Raw genomic sequence first — 18,554 nt, forward strand, 5'->3', positions numbered from 1 at the left:
GGTCAAAATCTAATGGTGAATTTTTTATGAATGCTGAGTTCGTTATGCCACATTTGGAAAAGTTGTGTAACAAAGTTTTATTCAGATTAACCCAAAAATTTGAACATGTATTTTCAAAAATTTTTTCATTAAAATTACAAAAGTTGTAGACTTTGGATACATTTTGAAAATTGATCAGAATACGAAAATGGGCTGCCAACCCGTTTGGCGTTGCGATATAACTATTGAGACAAGTTGGCAGCACATACAGTTGTAGAATCAGCTGTGCCGTCTCGATCTCACTGGAAAGAAAGACAGGGTCAAAGCGGTTTATAGCTACGCAGCTATTGTTATTGTTGTTAAATATACATTTGATTTGTGTACAATCAGACGTGTCAATTGTTTGTTTAATTCTGGCATTGCAGCCACCATTAACGTTAACGGCGCAAAACAGCTGGCACATGCGCGAACAAAAATATAGAAATTCCAGCACAAAGCAAACGTTGAAAACAACCACTAAAGTCAACGTCGTCAACTTTCCAAAGAGCTCTCAGCTTTTGACTTGGAGCTCTGGCTTTTCCTTGGGAGAGAACGCACCACCAAACGGTATTTGAGCAAAGAAAATTCCGCTGCTCATTCAGTTTTCAGAGGACCTTCGACACAGGCAGCCGAAAATTCAAGTTTTGCTCGTTTTAACTGGCAGACCAGAAACCAATAAGTCAACAAAAAAATTCAAAAAAAAAAAAGAAACTCCAACTCAAGTGGTAAATTACAACGTTACGTTAGATATCTAGTATACTAGGAGTCGGAGACGGAGGCGGAGAAGTGCAAGAAAAGCAAGCGTGGCGAAATATCGATTAAACGCGACATTTTTCACTGTGCGAATTATTTTGACAGTTAACTCTAGTGTAATTGAAATAATTCGAATTAATTTGCCTATATATTGATTTTCTTTTCCATTCGCATTGCAATAAATTTTTATTGTTTTTCCATATTCAATTTACAGCGTGCAAATCATAATTAACAGTAACAAATAAAAATAAAATACGCAGAAATTTACATAACTTGCTCGTTGAAAGTGAAACTACATTTGCAGTGCAAAAGAAAAACCTATTACAAAATTCCTGCCAAGTGTAATAAAGTTACTCGTCAGCGAAGGAGGGAGACGTAGTAGCAGCAGCAGCAGCAGCAGCGACGTTTGCAGAACACACGACAAGAGAGTCATTCGCAGAGAGCGTGCTCAGAGCGTGAGAGAGACGGACTGAGAGCAAGACGGACGCCGAGAGAGCAAGCGATTAAAAGCATCAACACCCCAAAAAAAAAAAAAACGCAAGCGCCTCCTCCGTGCACACGTTTCCTACTCGAGGCTTTCGTCGCATCGACTACAACTTCGTTTTCGTATAGCAATCGTTTTGTGTATTCACAACGAGGCCAGGCTAATCCTTTCGAGCACTGCAATAAGGACGGACACACACACACATAAAAGAATAGCCAAACATGTTTTCGGGTCTTACAAATCAATTCACCTCGCTGGTGGGTGCAGTCAAGGGCGGCGCTGGCGATGAGGATGTGCCAGTGCCCCCAGGCGGTGAGACTGCCGCTGGAGCAGCGACCACATCTGCAGCCGAGCCAGTGGCTACATCAGCGGAACAGGATGCTGCTGCCGCCGCCGCAGCCGCCGCTGCTGCTGGGGAGCAGGGTCTCGAAGGCGAGGACGGTGCCAAAAGGTAAGACTCATTCTCATACTCTCAATCTCCATCAAATTGACGTATCTGTCTCTCGGTTTCATTTCAAGCCAGATAAGCGTTATGTTTATTTGTCATTTTACCAGCTGCCGTTCAAGGCCAACAACTTCTGTTATCTACTTGCTGGGTTCCCTAACCCATTGGCATTTGAAAACACGAGTACAACTCGCTTTGTTATTCTTTGTCTCCGTCTGGGATTCATTGGCGTGTTCCTGGTCATAGCGTGCCAATCTGACCTTGCAATTTGTACCTTTTAGCATTTCGCCAACCCTTTTAAGCCTTTTCAGTTTGCCCCGCTTTTAGCCATGTTTTGTAGTTCTGCATATTTGAATGCAATTCTCGTTTCGTGACTTAACATAATTGCTACAACTGCAGTCGAATAGGTGATAAATTTGTAATATTACTTAGGTTCATTTATTGCGTTGTACTACCAGAATTTATTGACTGCTCTAAATAGCTAATATCAATTGCTTTCCACACCAATTCAAGATATCTAAAATTATAATAGACATATGCTTTCCAAATTCTAAAATTAGACTCACAATATGCTCTGTCATAAATTATTCTTATACTTAAATTCCTAACTTTATTAATTGTGGTTTCAACTAACTCTGCTTTTATTATTCTAAAACGATTTAGTGCACTGAAAGTGAAAGCTATAATAGGTTAATTGTTATCTATATATATATATATATCGCTTCATTAACACTTAAAATTATTGTAGTTGAATCAATTTTGTTAAAATGTAATTATTTTACTTTGGCTTAGATGTAATGACAACTTAAGGCCAACTGACGGGCTTTTAATGCCACAAGTAGCTGCATAATCCTTTAGACACGCGAAAAGCGTCAACCCCCCACCCCCACCCCCGTCACTTACTCACATCATTAAATAGCATTTTTCACTTAATTTGGCACATTAATATTTAATTGTGTGTGTGTGTAGAAAGCCAATTCTGGGCACGTTTCGCTGCCATCCTTTGCCAGCTGCCAACAGCTGCTAGCAGACTTTGAAGTTTCCCTACCCTACATAATATCGGGTAGCTACTCCTGCACCTGCTGCTGCTTCTCCTGCTACTATTGCCACTCCTGTTTCTCGTCGTTTTTTTTTCTGACTGCTGATGCCTTTCACTATCAACTGGCATTGACAAGTTGGGCGAGTGAGTCGCGACTCGCGAGCATCGTATTCTTTTCTGCTTTTGTTTCGCTTTTCACAAATTGCACGTGTACGTGGCTATGCATAACCGCAAAATGTTGAGTCATGCCCTCCCATCCGCCCACACAGCCACATGCGCCGCACCGCGCCGTTTCCATTCAGTATTTTGGCCACTTTTGTCGGAAAAAGAGCTGTCAGCAATGTCAGAGGCATTTGCTCCACGCTCAGTAAATATACAGGACATAATTCTGGTGGTTGCTTTCCAGTTTCCAGTTGACTTTTGCTCGTTTTGCGGATCGATACCAAAGAGGCAGTGAGAGAGAGAGAGAGAGAGAGAGAGAGAGAGAGTACACGAGAGAGAGTCACACATTCTCTTTGTTTCTTTCTGTTGTTCCTGCAAAACAACGAAATGTGCACATGTGATGTGCCCACACCATTAAAGGACGTTATCGACGCCATCGCCTGTGCTTCTCCAAGAGTTCTTGTTGTTGTACTTTTGCCAGCCTATTTAATAATTGTGCATTCAGTAAACGTGGCCTGGCATCTGAGAATCTAACGCCCCCTTAACAGCAATCAACGTTAAATCTCTATAATTTTCTTTGAATTAATTTATTTAATTTTGGCTGTCATGCATAAATGTGGCTCATTAAACTAACAAATGTTGGCAATATTGCCACCCAAGAACATAATAAACGTTATGAATTTTCTTCCCATTTTCAGTAAACTTATAGTTATGACACCTAGTTTAGTTAAGCATAGCTTTTGGCTTTAAATTGACCTCAATTCAATAAGATAAAATATACAATTTTGGCCAGAAAATATGTATGATAGTAAATTAAATATTAAATACAAATACAAATACAAATATATTAAAGCATGTATGATTATTATGAAAATAATCACTAATGTACTTAAAGTATTCCGCATAATGGTGGCAATGTTGGCCCCAATTTTTGTCCTGCAGAACCTTCACCTGTATGTGCGTTTTGGCCAGGGCCAAAACATGTTGGCTTTGCCATTTGCGCGCTTTCAAGGACATTTACACTATTTGCAGTTGCTCTCTTTGACTTTGTGTGTGTGTGTGTGTGTATGAGTGTGTGTGAACGCCCTTGCATTTGTTGTTGACTGCGTAGTTCTTGAATTGTGCTAAAAGAAAAATATAAAATAAATAAACAACTGAAAACAAAACATTCTCTCTAATTGCTCAACAAATAATCCTAAAAATTGTAAATTCTCTTTGTGACAAACTTATAATGATATATAAGCGAATAGTCTAGAAAACTTTTTGATAATCTCGAAAGCAAAACTTTACAGCTTATTTGGAGCTCTCCTTTTTTTCAATGTTAAACTCACAAATATTTGCATTGGAATCAATTTAAAATTGGTTCCAATTGTTTGCCAATCAGATGCCTTTGTGGGAAATGCGTAGGCCTTGCACAAAGATATTTGACGAATAGCAATTTCATTATACAAACAACAAAGGAATACACAGGCAGAACATTTCATATTTGATATTGAATATGCATCAACAATTTGTATATAATTGAACAGAATATTGATTGAATACCTCAAAATTAACTTTTCTTCTAAGGAATTTAATGTTTGTCAAATACTAATCAAAAGTTTTTTATATTTTCAAAAGATGGAAATGTTCTTTAAAAGAAAACTTATGTAAATGTTAAGTTGTGTTTTTGAATTTCACTTTCACTATTCAATGAATAAAGCATGCTTTTATATCCATCTCAAGACCCAATTAATGTTTCATTTTTTAAGAACATCTAAAAATTAAAAACTACTTATTAAATGCATTTCACATTAATCAGCAAAATATGCAAACAAATTACTGATTACAAAATTGTATGACCAAGGTCTTTATTTAAATCCAATTAAGCTTTAAAATCTTCCCAAAGAGACAGAAATTTGTGTCTTAACTGACAGTCAGCTACATTTTAATCCGTCAAGGACTTCAAGTTTTGCACTAACTTTTCATTGCCTACATTTCTGCGCTCTTCTTTGCATACCATATAAATCCAAGTTGTGGTCTTTTTCTACCTGCGGCAGCTGTGTGTATGGCAACACAGCACACGGCAACACAATCAAATCAAAGCGATGGCCTCAAAATAAATATAAATAAATAAATAGAGCAAAGGCAAGACTGAGAAAATTTATCGTCGGTCCGCAAAAAGACAGTTGGCTGGCAAATAAAAATAAAATGTTGTGCTGAATTGAAACGTTGCCAAATCAAACGCAAAGGCCACCAACAACTTGAGGCTATTTAAATTTAAGCACGATATTAAAATTTTATGCCATGCAGAGAAGCAAATCAGCAGGACACTGGACATTGAACATGTCCACTGTCGGCGTGGGTGCTAACGACGCGACGGGTCCGGTATTTGGTATTTCAGGCAAATTAACGCAGTGAGGACGACAACGACAACGACTGGCGGACATACCGATGAGGCCAATATTTTCTGTGTGGAGCCAAAAAAACGTCACACAATTTGGTTTTTATATCCATTCCGGTGTCGCCTCCCTCGCTTAATTGCCAATGCAGGAGAAGCCCCAGAGTGTGCAGTATAAATAATGAATACGAATTCCCCTGAATTTGTGATATATTTGGTATCAGGTTGTTCGTTTAATTCAATTAAATTTGACTCCTTTTGCATGCTAGTATTAACTTACTTAATTCGAACATTCAATATTTTTTTGCATCAAATAAAACTTGTTTTGGCCAAAATTATCAATTCATATAAATATAAATTTAATGTAGTAAAACAATTCATGTGCAAATCCTTATGCGATTACCTTTGGATCTTGGGAATAAAATAACTTAATTTAGGTTTGACCACAATTCACAAATTTAATAAGTTAAATTATGCGTTATTTCTTTGTCTGAACTATGAAAAAACATGTAAATTTAGTAGATAAATAATGGAGATTTTAATTTTAACTATGTCAAGTGGAACAAAGATAAAATTATAACTTTTGCTAAGCTTCGAGCCTGAAAACTGAATTACATGTTAGTCAACTAAAATCAATACTCTATCTCTGGTTGCCGTAACCTAAAGTTTCAGCTCACTAAAGTCATTTCAGGATAATTTACAGTACTCAGTACTCAATTTTATGGTTTTTAATTTTATAGCCACAATTTTCCGTACACTTTTGACCTGCAGTTAGCCTACTTTTGATTGGAAAGCAACTTTACAGCTTTGCCAAGTCAATTGGCGGTCAGTTACGCCGCAACAAGAAAAATCAAAGCAATGAAAACTGTTTTTGGCAGCTGCCACTTATAGCCAATTTTAATTTGCCAATACCCAACACTCTGATTAGGTTTTAAACCATGCAATATAGGGTAATATGTATAAATGCTGAGTTTTCACTGATTCGATTCGAGTATATAAACGAAACTAGACAGATCTCAGCATATGGACGAAGCTGGTGGAACATATGCTTACATTTTCCGTGCTGCTTTAAGTCTGGGAAAAAATAATAAGATAAATGAATTGAGTAGCACAAAGGGCAAAGTGCACGGAAGTAGTGAAGAAGTAAAGGAAACGGAAAAACAGGCAAAAGTTACGCTTTTCATAAAGTTGGGCAGCCCTGAGAGAACGATACAACTAAACAGACTGAAGCGTATCAAGACATAAATATTAACGCACGGCGGAAGTGACAGCCAAAGTAATGCTAACAAATGATGTGAAAGTAAAAAGAATAGCACTGACGTGGTGTGGGAGTGTGTGTGTGTGTGTGTGCGTGTGCGTGTATGTGTGTCTCAGTTTTGGTGTTGAGACAATGCACGCACACACATAAAAACTGTTATATCGCTCTGGCAGCCAAAATGCTACAAAGTAGCAAATTACGCCGTATCGTAAAAGTACAACGTGTTTTGTTTGGTTTTGTTCCCAATTTTTGGTGCTGTTGTCAGACCACGACAAGCCTAAGGCAAGGCGACACTTTATTTACGCTGCGAGTTGAGATACTATCCAAGAAGTTCGAAAGTAATGTGCCTGAAACTGACACGGAAATAGGTCGCGAAAAGAGAGCAAGGCAACATAATAACTTAATTTCGATTATGATATTCAATTTAAGCAATCAAATTGATATTAAAGATATAATCGATTTTTTAAAGAAACTTGTAATTGTATTTGTCTTGTGCGATATCATAATCTAGATCTAGATAATCCGTTTGAAAATTAGTTACATTTTAATAGAGTTATGAATGTTTGAAGTTCGTCAGAAGGTTCTTCAAAAAGAATTCGTTTCTGTCAAAAGTCTTTACTTCAACTTTAGATCGAGCTCTATATTGATATAAAAATCGCCAAAAATAAGTAGCGAGTTGTCGATATATCGGAAAATTGTAGATCGAGCTGCAAATATCGAGATTACTCAAAAAAAAATTTTGTAATCACAAAAATTACACATCTTATTTGTCTAGTATAGTTTTAATGCCAAATTTAAACTTGGACAGTTTTTTAGATCATTTATTATAATCTTTCATTACAATTTGGAACGATCAAACCTAATTCTGAAAATTAACTACGAAGAACAAGACCCAATGAATTGTTGATTTTTCTTGGAAATCGTTTTAATCAACTCGTTACATCGTTAAAAAAAATGATCGAGTTAAAGTACTCGATAATCGCTTTCGTGAAAATCGAGTTGTCGATATTTCGATGTATTTTTACATCACTAACTTCAACAATTTATTCATCATTAAGTTCTGTTCTGTTTAGAATAATAGTTGCCAGGCATTGTTGTAAAAGCCTTTTGCAAATAGTACAACAAACCTCACACCAGCAAATTCAGCACAACAAGACACAGCCAACAAACCACTTGTCAAACGAGGCAAACGGAATACTTAAAAAAAGAATTAACATAAAGCTCGCACGCTCTATAAAATGCCAAATTGCTTTTGATAAGCGCGCACTCACTAAAATTTTAAAATTATTATTCAGAAAAGGGGTTGAGATGGGGTAGGTTTAGGATTTGGGACTGTTAGGGTTCTATTTGCATAGCGTTAATGGCTGTTCACTGCCCCTAAAAGTCAGCAAATGATTCTCCTGCTCATGTGTGTCTGGAAGAGCGAGAGAGAGAGGTTAGCATAAAAAGGTCAACCCGTCTGTAAAGCTTAAAGCCTAAAGCAAAAACGTTGGTCATTTCATATTTGGCAGCTGTGTGTATAGAAAAATTATTTAACACACAGAATGTGCTTTTCTTTATCGTTTCCAACAGATAAACTAAAATAAACTTAAAAATTTCGGAACAATTTAACGCTTTAACCAAATTTCACTGGATTCTTTACGGTTAAGACCTTGCTTGTAGCTTACCATATTTGTTGAGAGCCTTTTGCATTTCTTTGTGGTTGGTCGTAATGCAATTTTGTGGCTACAACTACGCATCGTCTATTGGCGTTGCAAATGTGTTTACGGTTGGAATGAAAAACACGCCTAACTCAATTCCAGTTTTAGGTGCCGTCGGCAAGAAAGACGACCAAGAAGAAGAAGAAAATCAACAGGGCGATGCTGTTTTCTGTTTTCTGTGCTTCTGCTCTGACTTCAGTTCCTGCTGCCATCACATCGTTTGCAATTTAATTTTGTGTTCCTCGACCGTCGCTAACGTGCGCAATTAATTCCGTCAACAAGAGGCAGCCAAAGGAACAGTACAACACCTTCTGGCTATATCGGCATGTTCTTCTCTTTTCCCCCTTCCCTTTTCCGACAAACAATTTACAATTTTATGTTACCACCGAATACAACGCAATTCTCTGTGTGGCAACTCTTCTATTATTCTTTGGTTCTTTCTTCTGCCTGACACTTAATCTAATTGTTATGTTTTCGATAAAATTTTTGGTGACCTTTTCAGTTGTGGGTCGCATAACTTTTAATGACATCGACTTCTGTATCCCTCTTATCTTTAAATGGTAATCAGGGTTTAGCTCAAATTGAAAGGCGAAACAAAACATTTTTCACAAGAGTTCTTCACTCAAGATTCTATTTAAATTTTATTTAAACCGGTCCGAGTCCGAAATTTGGTAAATTCCTAAGCAATTGAAAAATATTGAAATTGATCTAATATAGCAACGCTTTTCTTACAAACGATTGATCTTTGACACCGAATTTGAACCACTTGCAGGTCGATTCATCTATATATATATATAAAAAGATAAATATTTGTAAATGTTATTCTGTTGCATTATTTAATTCGCAACTAAGAGAATCTCGCAAGTTAGGCTGTGGGCACCGACCAAATCATCTGAGTCTCGTTACCTGTGCTTATGTCCACAACAAACTTCAACGACCTAATGGGCAAGTTCTTGAATTATTAGGGGCAAAGTCATCTTGGGTGCTTTTCTTGCTTGACTTGAGTGCAGTTGGCAGGCAATTAGGAAACTGCAAAACCTTTGTCGATATTTTCTCAAGAAACTTATTAAATTTTCATGCTGTCCGAAATGCTTAAGGGCATCTCCTGTGCCTGTGCGTCAGAAACAAAACGAGATCTTCCATGACATTTGACTCTATCTAAAAATAAACACACACAATTACGCATGGTAACTCCTTAATTCCATGTACACGCTCATGTCTGAGCCACTGAAGCCACCAAACATTTTATGGCCAATACAATTTCCGCCTCGTGCAACTTCCTGCTGGCTTATGACAGACTTGGGTGCCATTTGCGTTGCCAAACAAAGCCCCCATGGCTGCCATTTCCGTTTTGGCCGCACACCCAGTACTTCATTCGTGACAGGGGAGCGGCTAAGATTTTGACTCATAAACAAGTTGACAAGATGATAATATCAAATACAAAATGTATTCAAAAAAAAAGCATGCAGGTAATAAAACCATAACCGGTATCGTAACCGTTAACTGAAACTAACTGTTTCATTTTTAGTACCGGAACTATAACCGTAACTGAAATTAATTCACTTTCAAGAACCGAAAACCAAAACGTTTGTACCGGTACGATTGTGATAAAGTTGCTAGGTCAAAGAGTTAACAAACTTCAAACTGTCATAACTTAAAGAAAACTGACCCGATTTTCAATCGGTTTGTCATTTTAATCATGATTTGGTCTCTTAATTCATACTGCATTTAAATTTTTTGCATTAAGAACATTTTTTTATTTTTCGACCATCATAGCCATGGTTCCACGTTAATGGTAAGGGTCCCCCCTTTGAAATTATGAAAATTCAAAATTTTTAATCTCAAGTTTTTACTTTTAATCAACTCCTTATATCGTAATTAGTATAAAACGACACTTTAAACTTGATTCTGAGGACTTTCATATTTTTGTAAAAAATCATGTCAAAATTAAGAAATATTTTGACTTGTAAATTTGCTAGATCAGAGGCTTGGGCAACTTCGAACTGTCATAACTTTGGAAAAACTGTACCGATTTTCAAGCGGAATGTAATTTTGATCATGGTTTGGCATCTTAATTTACTCTGCATTTAAATTTGATTAAATTTGTTCAAAAAATTTTATTCCTCTGGATCTAGATATTTACTTCGATGTCATAATTATTATAAAACGACACCTTATCATTTCAAAATGGTTAAAAAAATGTTTTCAAGCATTTCTTGCCCATCATCTTTTTAAATATATTAATAATAATTAAATAATATTGTATTTTTGTTCACATTGACTTAAATTGAGGCCTTTAAATGAAGAATCCTTCCTGATAGAACGTCAATTAAAAAACATTTCTTAATTAAATAACTCGTCGCATCAAAGCCAAGTCATTGCGACCAATCAATTGAATAGCAATATTCCAGGAATTGCATCTTTCATTAAGATGATTTTCTGATGTCGTGCACAAGAGGTGGAATATTCGCAGGTGCATGCAACGTTTCATGCCCCTCTTTTCATTCCTTGATTATCCTCAGTCATGTCATGGCCTGCCACTACGACCTTAGGTGAATGCCTGTCTGTCTGACTTTGTTGTGATGTTTTCCACTTGCTCGTTAATTGAAAATTGCAAGCGGCAGCTGCTTTAGCATCTGCCAACTGTTTGCTTTGTAATTGACTAATGAAATATGCGCCCCACACACAGCGCCGAGGACCCCGATGGTAAAGCTGCCACCATCTTCTCTTCCAGGAAGTGGCATACAGAAACTCGCAAAGGTCAAGGGGGCTGCAGCTTTGAAACTGAATCAGAACTGCTTTTTCACCATATATTCTCTGAAGTTTTCCTGAAGTACAGTATTTGGAATTTTAAATTTCCATATGTTTTCAAGTTATTTGAAAGATATTTTACACAAATTATATATAGAAAAGATTTCTATTTGTAAGACCAAGATTTTATGTTGTTGATCCAACTGATTGAATTGATTGTTGTGCTTTCTTTATTCTCTAATCCTGTGCATTATTCTCATTTGGCCAAACAACTTGGTAACTTGACAGACTAATCCAATCTTCATTATTACGTAAACGCTGTCACTTCCATATGTTTACCATATAAGAATACTTAAGTCAATATCAATGAAATTACACTGACCATTGTAAAGAAAATCCGTATTAAAAATACTTCTTGGAAATAGTGTGGTGGTGTATGCATGGCGTATACTTAATTAGCTAAATACCGAACGCCATCGTTATGTCTTGTTGCTGTTGTTGTGGTTGTTGCTGTGGCTTCAACAAGTTGAAATCCCGCGTCCTTCGTAAACGTGTGATATTGTAGAAGGAGGGAAGAATGAAGGAGGGATTGAGTTAAGGGCGAAACTTAATGAAGTAATATTTTCTAGTGTTTTGTTGTAAATTGTACAAGTCCTTGCATTTTTTTTTGCGCTATTTGTCGAAGCCTTGAGTCAACATAGAATTTAATTTGCTTTGCTTTGTTGTTGCTGTTTGTCTTTATTGTTGTCTACCCTTTGGTTGCAGTCATTCGTGTTGTGTTTCAATGCTTTATCACAGAAGGTCTAAGGACTCCAGGCATCAGACATGGCGCATGCATTGAGGTCAAGGTCAGCGTGATTTACATTTCAATTTCCAGCTCGACTGCAATTTTATTCCTTTTTTCTCTATTTGCACCTATCACTGTGTGTTGGTTTCATTCTGTTATTCCTGTCAATTGATTGTGCAAACTGAGTGAAAAGTTACAATGTAGATGTCCTTGCAGACATATTGATGCAATAAATTGACAGAATTTCTGATATAGACAATTTAAAAGCTTATTATTATTTTATTTCATCACACTCTTACATTTATTTTGATTTATGTATTTTGTCCTGAAGAAAGATTTATGTGTTGTCCGGTTTTGGACCTGGAACCATATCACACTTTTCTTGCGATGCGTGTGAACTGTGAACTTTTGCTGTTGAATTGCAAAAACAATCAAGTTCCGTTCACTCGCTTTCATGTTGAGCTGCCGTTTAACAACATTTCGCTTTTGTAATCATATCTCTAGACTTAATTAAAAGGCATTCATTCAGCTGGTCAAATGTGGGGGAGGGGGGAGGGCGGTCCGGTCATTAGGCAATCCTTTCCTGGTCCAAAATGGCCGCCTTCTCAACGTTAAATGTCTAATTAATTTCTTAACATTTCCATCGCATACGATATAAATCTTCATTAATTCAAAACTTTTGCTCTTTGCAGGTAAATACGATGGCCTAACTCGATACGTTTCTTACTGTGTAAACTTAAAGGTCAAAGTGTAAGAATGTTTAAGGATATGGTATATGTTTGGTATAAGGTACATGTGCTCTAAGTCTGTTTATCATATGCAAATCCAATTGTTTAACATAATTTATATTATTTTTTATTCAATTTAATGAATCACTAAATTGCATTGTGGTCGCGTCTGTGTACTGTAATTAATTTAATCATTTATTTTAAAGATCTATACACCTATTTTTTGAATATCATGTTTACTATGATTTTATATTTATATTATTTTTTTATTTGATTTTCTTTTCATATTTAATTTTAGCATACCCAAATCCAGTTCCTTGGTAGATTCATTTGTTAGTGAAGCCACGTAAGTTTTTCATATTATTTTTTATTTAATACGGCATATTATTATTTATTATAAATTATTTAAACGAATTATTTGCAAAAGTTTAAAATAATTGCGTTCTCGCTCACTAAAAGTCGCCGCTAAATAATTTTTAAGTTTCTATACACTTGCAAATAAATGTAAATAATTCTTTTAACATGATGTTGTCTAAATAGCACTCAAAAGAGCTTAGAACTTTCAACTTGTTGATGTCTACTCGTTAAACGAACTCCAACGCAATGAATTGCACAACAAACCGAACTATCAAGCAATTTGTGGAAAAACTCCAACACATAAAACCAACAACCAACAACCGACCACGCCCCACGCCCATGCGCCCGCGGACAGGGCACTTAAGCCGTTAAATGGCAAAAGGCAGAAAAACGTTCGGCGCTATAATTGTTGGAAAAGTCAAATAAAAACCTGCAGCTAAGGGACCTGCGTCCCGAAGGTTTTTTGTAACTTTAATTGCGCCAAAGTGCTTGTGAGTGTAACTAGCACGTCCACACACACACACACACACACACACACACGTACACACGTACACACATGACAGATATAAAAAAAACTTGGCGCAACTTAATCGCTTGCCTTGTGGCAAGAGGACCGCGTTGTATGCAACAAGATTTTGTAATGACACTTTGGTCGCTGGATCGCCCTTTGGGTGTTGTGTAACTTACGGCAGGACTTTGCCAAGGACATGCCAGCAAAGCCCTCGCAGGGTCAGACGTGAAAGCAGAAATGGAAATACAAGTGATTTCAGTACAGCCGGCAGTCAAGACTCACGCTCCCACGTGTTGGGCATTATATTACCATGGCCATTGGCATTTGCCAACTTTTTGTGGATGCGCAAATTCATCGGCTATTCATTTCAAGATAATTCATCTCAATCAGCCTAAATATTTCATTTTAATTTATTTATATATTTATTTTTTTTTTTTGCTTTTTGAGTTTGCCTTTTGTCCTGATTCGGTCTTTAATTAATGCGCATAAAATTCCAGGTATTTTGCGCCTTTTGCTCCTTTTTATTGCACGCAAACTCGTCCTTTTTCTGGCCCTAGTCTTGATTGAGTATCCTGCCATAGCAACAGTACTGATTGTTTATCAAGCAAATATTTGTCATCGTCAAATTCACTTTCATGTCAGGCATAAAAGGCACATTACCTTGTCCTAATATTTACAGCTGAGATAGTTATCACTCAAAGTGATTGAATCACATTCAAAGGAGATATACTTTCTTTATCAGTTTATTTTCCACCTTTGCGTAACTGCTAATAAACTGTACATAATGAAAATAAATTCGGCTCGGTTTGAACTTTGGATTAATTCAGAAAAAGTTTTATAATTTATTTTTTTCTTATCAAAAAATTATAAATAGTAAAATAAACTATATGTTATTATGAACAAAGGGTATCAATCACTTTCGACTAGAGTCTTTTTATTTTTCTGCCAATAATATTGGCCTTTGAAACCGAAGACAATGAACTCACCTGCCGTCAGTCTGACATATTACACCAACACACGCACAACAAATCACAATGGGTATCAACTGTTGTTAATGCGATTTATTTGTTGCTGTGTGTGTATGAGTTAGGCTTAGTTTATGGCACATCATTACAGTGCAGAAAGAGATCAAAATAAAATTAAATACACCATCCATATTATGTAGAGTCAGTCTTTGAGTATGTTGTTATTTAATCTATGTTGTGTGTGCGCGTGTCCCGGTAAATGTCAGAAGTTTTAAGCCATAATAACAAAACACACAGGCTCAGGCACATTACAGTTACAAATCAGGGCAATAGTCAAAGGACCTTTCTGGCAAGGACCTGTTTTGTCGCCTGTCATTGACACGCAACTTTTTCAGTTGGCTTTTGATATTTTTAGACATTTGTGCAAATTTCAGTTGTTCATGCCAACATCCTTTTCATAATTATATTTTGAGCTTCCAAACTCGTTGTCCTTGCTAAGGATATTGTTATGTTCGTTTGGCTAATGTGCCATCTCAGCCACAGTCGCAGTCGCGACTGACGTTAAGCAATCACATTAAGTGGATTGTGGGGGAAACCTTAGAGACAAAGAGAGAACGAAGAAGATATGAGGCAGATGAGGGAGTTGATGTGCACACTTCAATTATATCACCTGCCCAAGTTGCCAGGTGGCAGAGTGTCGTTAACAGTTATGCACAGGATTTTGATCCATAAAAAGCTTAACAGTTGTTGAATGATTACGACCACCTTGGGTTACAGCTAAATGACTTGTATATGGCTCGGAGACACGGTTAAGATGTTTTAAACTAGCTTGCAGCATGTAGGTCAGAACCGTTATGAACCTGTCTCTGCCTAATGAGTATAAAGATGGCAGGATTAAAAGGTCGCCATTAAAATGTTTAGTCGTGTCAGGAATTGTGTGGATAAACAGACATAAAGACCATATCGATTCTTTCATTTTGACGAAATTGTAACTTCTATTTATAAATCGATATTTAGAGCACAAGTTCTATGCAGTATTCTTGCATAACTTGAGTAGTGATTAATAAATATCGATAAAATTTTATGAACAATTTATAATAAAATATATTGACGAACTACGTACAGAAAAACCATTCATAAAACAAATTTTCGTACTTGTGACATGTGCTGAATTTACACAATTACTGCTCCAGTTATTTTTCCCAGCTGACCCTCAACATATATAGGTCCTATAATTGGCGCAGCTATAAAAAAAATTCCTTTCGAGCACGCGTAAATTTGTGGTAAAAAAGCTTTCCAAATTGGGCTCGCACATTTTCGCAAAATTCTCTTGAGATAAATAATGGCTGCTATTTTGGCTTTGCTTAGATTCTAAAAAATATATATATTTTATTGCCTGCTTTTAGGCGGCGGCACATAAAAGAAAGATAATTGAAAATAACTAGGTCGGAACACTCTGACACAATAAATGACTTAACAACGCTGTAAAATATCTAAAATAAAATAAAAAAATTATAAATAATGACTGGATAAAAAATGATTAGCAGTAAATAAATTATACTGATTGAAAAAAGGCATCAACAAGCGCTGAAAAGTCAAATGTCATACGTGTTTGACTAGCAAAATGGCATTATTCCTCATTACCTATTTGCTCATTGGTTTTCGTCTATATATAATTTATATATTATATGACTGGTCGCAAAATATATACACTGGTACATACATTTGTTGACAGACTCGTCCTTTTTAGCAAAGCGCTTGTGGCTTCTGCACAGTTTACTTTGGACTTGGATAATTCGAGAGATCTTGGTTTCCTTCCCTGTCCAACACCGCCCTACATCACTGTCTTTTCAGCAGCTGTTTAGCTGCTTACTGGTAATTTGTCAAATGTGGATTTTTCCATTCTTTTTCATTTCTTTGACAGACTGTTGCTTTGCTTTTGTAAGCTTAAGCGCATGACATACGAGGGCAGTTTGAAAAGGTCTGTAAATGTCGTACAAAAAGAATTTGTATAAGGAAAAGGAAAGACAACTTTCGCTGTTCTTGTTGCATTTAAATAAAAACATTATGTTTGTTTATTTAATTTTAATAAAAGTGCACAAATTAAATTTGAAATTCATTCATTTATTTATTAAAGTATATCAAGAGTTAATGGTTTGTTGACATTTGAAATACATTTATGTGTCAGTCAATTTGTTAACAAAATCTTTAGAGATTTGTGAAACAATCTTGGCATTTGTGCTGAAAATAAAATGCAAAAATGTAGAAACTTTTCAGTATTCCGAATACCTAATAGACTCCATTTCCATTGTGTTGGTTACTTTTGTTTTCTGACTCGTAGCTCCAGCAAATGGAAGGAACGCCTGCTGAGACCACCCACCTGTCCGCCAAGCTGCCCGACTGCCTGTATGCGTGTTATTTTTCTGCTTTATTTACGCATTTAGCGTTATTTTTCTACGTAAACGTAATAAATTTCCTTGAACGTTATCTTAAATATGTTGGATGGGCTGTGTTTTGTGTGTGTATTTGTTTGTTCATGTGCATACGAATACATCAGAGGCTTAACGTGGCAACAGGGGGTCAAGGCGTTGTTAAAGATGGTTGGATTTCTCTTTAAAATTAAAGATTTTACTTTAAAAGTGCGTGTCTTGATGCCTTCTGAAATGGCAACGTTTCGAGCTAAATCTCAGCTCGCCAATGCAATCCAATTAAAAAAAAAACCAGCTCATGCGTGCCTCTCGACGCAGACTCAATTAAAACGTACACTTTCAACCATTGATATAAACTCCATGACACCATGCATTCCCTATTTGTTTTATTTTCCTGCAGCGAGAAGCCATAAAATTGCGATAAGCAATCAGCCAGATCGTCTGCAAAAAAAAAAAACCCATCTAACCATTTTCGTTGTCGTTGTCGTTACAATGCAATTTGCGCATCAGTGCATACAAGGGACCTGCCGGGGGAGGGGGCTGGGAGCAGGCAGAATGTAATAGCGGAGTCATCCCATGCCAAAATTCACCACACTTTTACACAATTGCATTTTACTCCAGACTGCAATTCCATTGACTTTATTTTCAGAAAAGCACAAGTTTCTATTTATTTTGAAATGGTAAATCAATTCTGAAGAGCCATCAAATCAAAATTTAAAATTCAATAATACAGTCCATATATTTTGAAAATAAATATTCTGTTCAACTGAACACATATGGGTTTATTTGCTATATCATATTATCGTTATCGTTATCGTTAGCATCTGCATTTCAATGGTTATGCAGATATTCGTGTCATTGGAAACGAGTCCATTGGCTGCATCTGCATCGAGATATCATTGTGCAGTTGGCAGTCCGTTAATGATTGTTGTCATTTCTTTTGTCTTGAAAGGAGAATACAAAGAGGCCATAATTAATTTTTCTTTGTTTACTCTTTAGATTGAGGACGGTTTAATTATGCAACATTATGTTGCCAATACAATAAGAACAATGTATACATCTTCAATTTATATAAATTCTTTGTCGCACTGACTGATTGACCATAAACGCAAACATAGCAAACTGCATTTATATTAAAAAATAATCCTATTAAAAATTAAACCAACAACTTGAAATGTGTAATATATAGTTTAAAAAATACAAAAAAAATTATATTATAGACTCGTACACAAAAAAGTATGTACTTGAACCCATTAAGATGTTCAGTCTGTAAATCGTATGTCTTAATTTTCCAGCCACTGCGCATTTGTGCCGTTTTTCCCCTCTCTTTGGCTTAAAGTAAACTCATTTGGCATTATTGTCTAAGTGCCATGTTTGGTTATACGCGTGTATCTGTGAGTTGGTTTCATTTTTTTTTACTCTTGCGGCATATGTCTTATTTCTCTGTTCGTTTGCCTTCAATGTTTTCCGCAAAACGTCGAGCCAAACTTTTATAATTAAAACTTTTGACTGCAATACGAAATGAGAAAAAAAATGCTTTCGATATGAATTGTTGAACAGAATATGCGTGATATTTCCCCTGCACAAAGAATATCTAATAACACAGAAAGCCAAAATTCCTGTTTAGCCCACGGGAAATTTTGTCAGGTTTTCGCGGCGGCAAACAATAAAGTGGTGAAAAGAAATATACAGGAAAATAGATGAAAAGATTGAAATTTATCGTCAAATGTTGAGAATTTAAGGTGTTTTTCAAGGGCATATAAATTAAATAAATATAATTATCGTAT

The 18,554-nt window shown here is 36.1% G+C and overlaps 1 protein-coding gene across 4 annotated transcripts in view; it reads left to right on the forward strand.

Moving 5' to 3' along the window:
• Window positions 1-251: 251 nt before the first annotated feature.
• The window catches only part of LOC117789665 (synapse-associated protein of 47 kDa), a 30,093-nt gene continuing 11,790 nt past the window's right edge, over window positions 252-18,554 (forward strand). For 3 of the 4 annotated variants that reach the window (XM_034628742.1, XM_034628739.1, XM_034628740.1), the window contains exons 1-3: window positions 252-743; window positions 986-1,706; window positions 12,804-12,851. In XM_034628742.1, coding sequence (XP_034484633.1) covers window positions 1,477-1,706; window positions 12,804-12,851 — 278 coding nt within the window. In that variant the 5' untranslated portion in view covers window positions 252-743; window positions 986-1,476. The remainder of the gene's footprint in view (window positions 744-985; window positions 1,707-12,803; window positions 12,852-18,554) is intronic. The other variant, XM_034628743.1, reaches the window with a different exon arrangement.

Source organism: Drosophila innubila (genome assembly GCF_004354385.1).
Source record: "Drosophila innubila isolate TH190305 chromosome 3R unlocalized genomic scaffold, UK_Dinn_1.0 2_E_3R, whole genome shotgun sequence".
Taxonomy (NCBI): Eukaryota; Metazoa; Arthropoda; class Insecta; order Diptera; family Drosophilidae; genus Drosophila; species Drosophila innubila.